Source organism: Triplophysa dalaica, chromosome 6 (genome assembly GCF_015846415.1).
Source record: "Triplophysa dalaica isolate WHDGS20190420 chromosome 6, ASM1584641v1, whole genome shotgun sequence".
NCBI classification, from domain to species: domain Eukaryota; kingdom Metazoa; phylum Chordata; class Actinopteri; order Cypriniformes; family Nemacheilidae; genus Triplophysa; species Triplophysa dalaica.
The window spans coordinates 12444895-12453265 of NC_079547.1; the positions used below are offsets into that span (position 1 = coordinate 12444895).

General features: G+C 36.0%; 1 protein-coding gene across 1 annotated transcript in view; it reads right to left on the minus strand.

Annotated features, from left to right (window-relative positions):
- Positions 1-5731, minus strand: part of dzip1l (DAZ interacting zinc finger protein 1-like) — a 46676-nt gene extending 40945 nt beyond the window's left edge. The window contains exons 1-4 of the mRNA XM_056751167.1: positions 5613-5731; positions 4278-4841; positions 4086-4170; positions 3729-3853 (exon numbers count right to left, since the gene is read on the minus strand). Coding sequence (XP_056607145.1) covers positions 3729-3853; positions 4086-4170; positions 4278-4787 — 720 coding nt within the window. The 5' untranslated portion in view covers positions 4788-4841; positions 5613-5731. The remainder of the gene's footprint in view (positions 1-3728; positions 3854-4085; positions 4171-4277; positions 4842-5612) is intronic.
- Between the last annotated feature and the right edge of the window lie 2640 nt (positions 5732-8371).

Sequence of the window (8371 nt, forward strand, 5' to 3'; positions counted from 1 at the left end):
TAATCTACCCAACCGCTGGGTAATGAAATGGTTTACCCATTATGGGTTATTTATATCAATATTTGGGTTATATTTATTTATTTGGGTTATTTTGTGCAACTCATGCGTTGAGTTAAAATCCATCAACCCAACATACATCGGTTGACCCAGCACGTGGGTTGTTTGTGCTTCGAACGTCATCACATCGTCACGGGAGTCAAGAGTCCACACACCGAGTGCTCGTCACAGCAGAAAGCCTGACTGATCATCCAGCGAGGCAAATGAATAATAAAAGGTTTGTGTAACTTATAATACATGTCTGATTCAGATTGTCTGTGTTGCGTTACCTATTAATGTAGTATATTTATATTGTCGAGGCTTTGGTTTGGCTAACAACGTAGCTAACGTTAGCCATTTAGCCGTTATCATGGATCGCCTAACGTTACAGCTTATCCGTTTGCTCTGAATTATATTAATGAATTAATGAAACAAGGTCATAATGCCCATGGGCATGTTTATTGAGTTCACCAGTCTAATTTGCCAGCTAGTTTCAAGCTAGCCAGGTGATTCGGCAGTTACCTAGTTTACTAGCCAACATGCTGTCAGTTAGTTGCTTTGCTAGCTATATTATTTTAACTGGCTATAAATGAGCGCGCTTTTTTACTTAAGAAATATATAATAAAAAGTTTGGGAACCACTGCTGTACAAATATTCTTGTGAAGTAAAAACATAGACAATTTACATGCATGCAATTTGTCATATGAATTGTATAAGGAGAGATTGTTTTCTCTATATTTTGTGATGCTAAATAAAATGGCTGTTATCTTCACATTGGATTACATTTTGCTGCTAGTCTGCATTGCTTTTGCATAGTGAAATCTGAATAGTTAATACAATAGCAATTGTTTTTTTGCTTAAGCTCTTTTTGTGTTTGTTTCAGATCAATGGACAGCTTTGTCATTAACACTTTGACAGAGTGGCAGCTGACAGACCTTGTCGACAAATTTAAAGGTAAGAAATATTTGTTTTCCCATCAACAGCATATCAAGTCTGCATTGCTACTCAAGTCCTTTTCAGACATTAATTCTGAGGATATTAATATGGGGACGCATTATTAATAACCTTTTATTATTGTGCCACATTGAATTGGTTTTAAAAATGTGTTTTCCATTTTATAGATTGCACAGGACAGTCTTGTCCTGCAAGGGGATGCTGCATCAGAATTGTTTGAAACTTGGCTACCCATTTATGCTGAGAAGATCCTGTGCCTGGCACCTGGATGGAAAAACACCAGGTAATATATTCTTGTATGAAGATCTTGTAAATTCAGGGTTTTCCCTGGCTTCTTAGGGGCTTGACCAAAAACTGCAATTTCACATCATTTTGGCCACTATCATTATCAGAATCAGAACTATAGCTAACTAAAAAGTGTAAATTTACTTTCGATGTATTTGTACACCTGTATTTGCACAATTCACAGCCTTCTCGAACATGAGCTCTGAGAATAGTCAGTGATATCATAATAGGAATAGAGTTAAATAAATCTGTCAGCCTCTTTATGCTAATTGTGTACAAAAAAGTCCAAGTTTTTTACAACAGAGTCAACACAGCAGTACCGATGTAACTAATAGCACTAATTTTTTTTGTGATTGTCGCGGGCAAAAATCCTTAATTTTGCGGCACGTTTTCTGAAAAAATGCGATGGAATATGCATTATATTTATGCAATTTTATGTGATGAAGCCACACAATTTATGCGGAGAAAATGCGGCGCATTTGAAAAAATATTCAAATTTGACCTTGCATTACAAGATCGCCATTATCCTAAAGACTGGTGACGGTAAGAAAAAATGCAAGCAAAACAAGCCATGATCACGTTTACTGCCAAAGAAATGCAATGACTGTACTCCGGTGCTCTTTTAAATACTTAAATCTCTGCTGCCGTCCGGCCCACTGAAGGGAGGATTAACTACACTACAAACTAACCAGCTGCAGGGCGCGAATTAACCGCACGTAACAGTTATCATGGGTTTTATTTTAGTTGGATATTGAATGACAAAATCAGAGGTATTCCATGCCACATCGTATTGACACCTATGTCTTCCTACAGATGGTGTTGGGGATCTCGCCCTGAGGCAGCTGCCAACCTTGCTTCCACCTACAACTTACAAAGTTGGCCGTGGCCGCAGTGTGAAAGTGGTTCGCCACACCATTCAGGAATGCAGCTTGGCCTTCATCGACCGTAAGCCTGTAAGTCCTCAAGCACATCTAAAGGGGAAACTTTATTTATTTTATCAACATATCTGAGCTTAAGAATGTGTGCAAGCACACATGCATATCCAGGTTTGTTTTACTATACTTTTGTGGACAGTCATCAAATAAAGCCTGACAGTATTCGGAAAATAGCCATTCTACAAGCTTACAACACAAGCATCCTGTGCTTCTAGAACACCTCAGCAGTGCCACAGGCTAATTACCTCTGATGCAGTAATTTGTTCTAAAACAGGCACCAACAAAGGTATTGAGTGCAGAAATCAACATATTTATCAGAAGGTTGACACTTTTGTATTTTAACCCATTTGGACCTGACTCTGTAAGGTTGACTAAAGAAGTCTTCTAAATCTACAAACCATTTGCGGCCCACCTATCTGACCACCTAACTCGGCTGCCTATCGGCCAGATAGGAGAGTCAGATTTTCTGATCATGTTTATTGTAATGATAGATCATCAGTAGATTTATGGCTTTTTAGGACAATTGAGAACATATGATACAGTTCAACATTTTGAATTAGAGATGCACTGAATCTTTTCCAAATTGTCAAGCTAACTAGACTTTATAATAAAACAATAATTTCTGTAGTGAGGACCAGGAAAATGGTCCTCACAATGTCTATATTAGAATTCTTCTATAGTAGCCTGTAGACATTTGGTCCTTACTCACTCGCACTCTCTCACTTGCTCTCTTGTATTCTTTCTTTTTTAGCCTGGAATAAACATGGTGGAGTAGCTCAATGAAGCCAAGGCATGCAAACCATACCCCCACATCCTGACGCTGGGAAATGATCAGAGGGCATTTCAGAATTTGTTCAAGACAGTTGACTGTTGGCATGTTGAATGTTCAGCCAGTTCATTCATAATTGTTGTTTTGCTATGAATGTTTTCCTATCTAGTGATATTAACTGCACCAGTTACACTATTGTTGATATTAATGAATGTAATACAATAAAAAAATTCTGAGATTCCATTGTTGTTTTGCTTCTGTATTTTTTTATTGCATAATATATGCATACATATAGCATGTATTCTGTTCTAGGTTTGTAGTTTAACAGTTTTATAGCTATGGGTAGTCTATTGCAATTTATTTTCTTAAATTGTACTGTAATGTGTTAGCATTATCTGGCATATGGGTTAATTTAACCCAGCATTTGGGTACACTATATAACAAATCTGTAGTTGTATCAACCCAGAATTGTATTTAATTTGCCCCAGCGTTTGGGTAGAATATTTAACTCATCTGTTGGGTTAAAAATGACCAACCCATCTTGCTGGGTCAAATTAACTACTGTTGGTCTGGTGCAATAGTGACCCAGCGGTTTGGTTATAAAATAACCCAAGTTGGGTTATTTTTAACCCATCATTTTTTAGTGTGTATGATTTGTAAAGCACCTTGTTAATTTGTAAATGTTTTATTGAGGTTTGTCCAGTATAAACTACATGTGGTGCTGGATCATGACTTAAACAGAAACACACCTGCTGACGCCTCAAACTGTCAGTTTCTCTCTCTGCCTGTAGCTCCATCTGTGTTACTCTCAGTCTATTCTTCAGCTCTTCTATCCCATCTTCCATCTTTTCCACCTGCTGCTTCTTTTGCCTTTCTGAACATCACACAAACAAGAAGTTATTTTAAAATTTAAAATCCACAAATTAGCATGATTATTGGAATGGGTCATCAATTAAAATAAAAGAGGTGATGAGAGCCCTTGCACACAAATTTTCAATAGTACAAATTACAACAATTAAATAACTGCATGTGTGAATGCCTCTTCAGTTTACTGTTATCTATAAATGTTTGCAACTTCAAGATTTTACACAAATTTTACCACCAACCTGCATCTGTGATTTCAGGATGTCGTCGCTGAACATGTGCTTGTAGGTAGGAATAATTGACAAATGATTTTTCACAGAACTGGCACTGTCACAAAGAAAATTTTGAAAGATTATTAAATCAAACTTCTTTGTAACTTAGGGCTTTACAAAAACATTATACGATATACTTAGCTGGTCTTTTTTGAAAACCACCTTGTGATAATTATTAGCGCTGGCCTGTAGGAGGAGTTGTTGTGTGGCAACCATCTTCTTTCTACGCCGCAGCTCCAGCTTAATTTCACACATTTTTTTCTCCAGTTCTACTCGTTGTTTTTCCTCCTGCTGGGCCCAAGAGAGTGCCCCCTGTAGACGCTCCTCCAATCCTGCCAATTGTGCACTCAGGTAGTCCTGGCAGTGCAGAAGGTATTCAGTGCTCAGCTGAGACATGCGGACCAGTTTGATCAAAGAAGGGTCAGCAGGCCCAGAGCAGTTTGGACACCGCTCACCCTCCAGAGCACAGAAAGTTACTGCTGTAATGAAATCCTGAAGCACTCCGACATCCATCTCCCGTGCAACTCGATCCACATCAAGGGCAGCGAGACGCCTCCAGTCTATAGGTTCAGTGCGTGGGCGAAAGTGTAAAGACTGAAGTCGGTGCATGGGTTTCCAGGATGTGGTGGGAAGAGCAGAACAGGGCTCAACAGGAGAGAACTGCCCAAGCATGGTGAAAGGTTTAGGATAGAAATATGAATTCACAAATTGATTCCTAAATGAAGGCTGTATTAAGAAACGACAGAAAGGGAGAATTAATTGAACAGGTAATTATAGATGTACAAGACACTTGAACAGATACCCATTAGATACCCATTTTCCTCAAATGTTTCAGGATTGTTCAACTGAAATTGCGGTTCCATCTTTTTCGTTTCAATTCGTGTGCCCCATCTCAACAGTAAATTGTCATTCTGCAGTCTTAACTGTATTGTTTCTCAAACTAAATTCCACACAGTAAGGAATAATAGCTTTTCACTCCACTTGTTTCTAGACAACCAAAACCACGCCTGTATTAAGCCCCAGTAGCTTAGATACGTGTTAACAGTTTATAATAGACGGAGATTTTGTTACAGTATACCTTATGAAAGAAAATCTTTCCCTTTGACATAACATCGTTGATAAGTCGTACAATAAATCTTAAAACAGAAAATGTTTAGAAAATGTAAGAAAAATAGAACATTTTGCTGTTAAAACACCCACATATGAGGAACAACGCAATAATCGTTTGTTACAACGCTAATTTGTCAGACAAGATTCTTGTTATGCATACACCAATAAAGTTCCTTTACAATATAGGCTAACGTTTCCAGTAAGTATAACTTTGGTAGAAGTATATAGCAGTATAATATTGTTAGCTATTTGAAAATCGCCCTGTTTTCCGTCTATTTTATCTCGTCTAAACGATTATTTCAGCAGTCAAAAGAATTGACTTAACGCTAACAGAGTAAACCAATGTTCAGATCGCAGTTTCCTGCAGAGTTCGGACACTTAACTTACCTCAGTTTCTGCCACAACTAATCAAACGGATTAAAGAAATTGTAAGCAATGCATGATAACAGTTTGAACGCAAACAGTGAAAGGAGAGCTTGACAGCTTCGACTGTTGTTGAAGGGCGGGGCTAGGAGAGAAGCGCAACCTGTTACCATAGAGACCCCTGACTCATGACCTCAGGTTCAACAACTGAGGAGATTTCAGCAAAGTAGTCATTAAACAAATGAAACATAACAAACAAACAAAACAACAACAAATGCATTAATTTAATACGAAAAAAAAGGTGGTCAGAACATAATAGAAGTTGCCGAAAAAATATAATAGAAAGTGTTCTTTTTTTGTGGGTAAGCTATGTGACTTTTCTGCTGATTTATATTCAGTTTGTCTGTAATGATGGACAAATGTGACCCTGGACAACAAAACCAGTCTTATGGGTAAATTTGTCGAAACTGAGATTTGTACACAATCTGAAAGCTGAATAATTAAGCTTTTTATTGATATATGTTTTTTTATGATAGGACAATACATGCCAGGTTTAAACCTCTGAATTCTGAGGTTGCATAAAAATCTAAATATTGAGAAAATTGCCTATAAAGTTGTTAATCAGAGGCACTGTAGCATAAAGTTTTCATATATTTAGAGCAGGAAATTTACAATATATCTATATGGAAAATAATCTTTACTTAATATTTCAATGATTTCTGGCATAAAAGAAAAATCGATAATTTGACCCACACAATGTTTTTTGGGCTTTTACTAAAAATGTTCTCATGCTACTTAAGACTGGTTTTGTGATCCGGGGTAACAAATGAGGTTTAAGACCTATAGACGCATTTTTGGTTATATTTATATTTTGTAGGGGAGAGCATGGTAAGAAGTAACATTTTTTGGTTTTAGCTCAGCAATATTAAACTTGATTAATTAGATTTTTACACAAGCAACATATATACATCTCATACAAATGAAGACCAAACGTTTGTTTTTAGACTTTTTAGACTTTTGTACAATTACCCATGGATGGGTTTAGTTGTAACACTTGCTAGAAAATTCTGTTTCAACACAAAAAACTCAATATTATTTTGTCTACAAACTAAGGGTGGATATTTTTTGTACATCTGACAATAACAGACAGATATCTACACATCTATCATAAAGCCACCCCTTATTCTTCTATTATACATCAATACACATGGATATTTATGAGGAAATGCTTCACAATTATAAGCAAAAATCTATCAATTACTATCGTATTAATTAATATGAATGTTGTAATTTCAGTTATGATTTATGAGTTATCGCTACACTTTCTTTCTAAACTACCACACAATAATGCAAATGAACACCAGATGGCAACACAGACTTGTACATGTGTGATGGAGAAAAATGCCTAATGTGCAGTTCACTTAATACTGAAGCAAGGAAAGGCCACTCCATCCATAAAATTACTAAGTAACAACAAACATATCAAACCATTAGATATACTTAAGAATGAAAAATAATAACGTTAAGGGATAGTTTATGTTATGAATTACCCTCTTTTTGTTCCAAACCTGTATAAATGTATTTGTTCAATTAAACACAAAGATAGATATTTAGGAGGAATGTTAGCAATGTTGGTTTCTTTTGTGTTTAACAAAACAAAGAAATTACAATATAACTTTTTTCTACTGTGGTAGTTTAATGATGCCTCAGAACTATTGGTTGCTAACATTCTTCAAAAAATCTTTCTTTGTGTTCAACCGAACAATGAAATAAAACCGAACAAAGAAATGCAGGTTTGGAACAGATAGAGGGTGAGTAATTCATGACAGAATTTTCATTTTTGGTTGGACTATCCCTTTTTAAGATTCTCTGAAATATTTCAACTACCATTCATGCCAAAGAGTCATAACAAAAGAGGCAAATTACATTAAAAAAAATGAAATTAAATGTTGATAAATACTTGTGATGTGACAAATGTGACCTCGACCACAAAACCAGTCATATAGCACAGGTACATTTGTACAAATAGCCGCAACATATGTAAGGGTAAAAAACTACAAGTCTTTTATGCCAAAAATCACTAGGATATTAAGGAAAGATCATCTTCCATGAAGATATTTTGTAAATTTCCTACAGTAAATATTAAAAAACTTTGAACTCTCAAATCTCACAAAAACACCCTTCTTCCACCTTAGAAATGTTGCCAAATTAAGAGATATTCGATGTGCTGCTGACGCTGAATAGCTTATTAATCCATTTGTGACCTCAAGACTTGACTACTGTAATGTTCTACTTGTCCTGCATCATCTATAAAGAAACTACAGATAGTTCATAATGCAGTTGCCAGAGTTCAAACCAGGTCCAGAAAATTAAATCAAATAACTCCAAATTTATCATCACTGGCTACCCATTAAGTATCGTATCGACTTTAAAGTTATTTTAGTTACTTATAAAGCCTTAAACGTTTTAGTCCATACCTATATAAAAGAGCTTCTATCACATTACAACCCATCACACTCTTTAAGATCTCAAAAGTCCAGACTTTTTTTTTTTTTGACCATCCCAGCTCAGGTAATTCCATCCCAACCAAGAGCAAAGACAGACTACTTGTCACATTAATACTAAATTTACAATACTTAGTATTCAATGCTAAACGTATATCACATGACAGCAGTTTGAAGCTCAGTTACATTGTGCCATTACTATTTTCCCTCCTTATAACATTCCTCTGTTGTCTGATATCGATCAAAAATAAGACCAAATTAGACATAAAAGTTTCAACA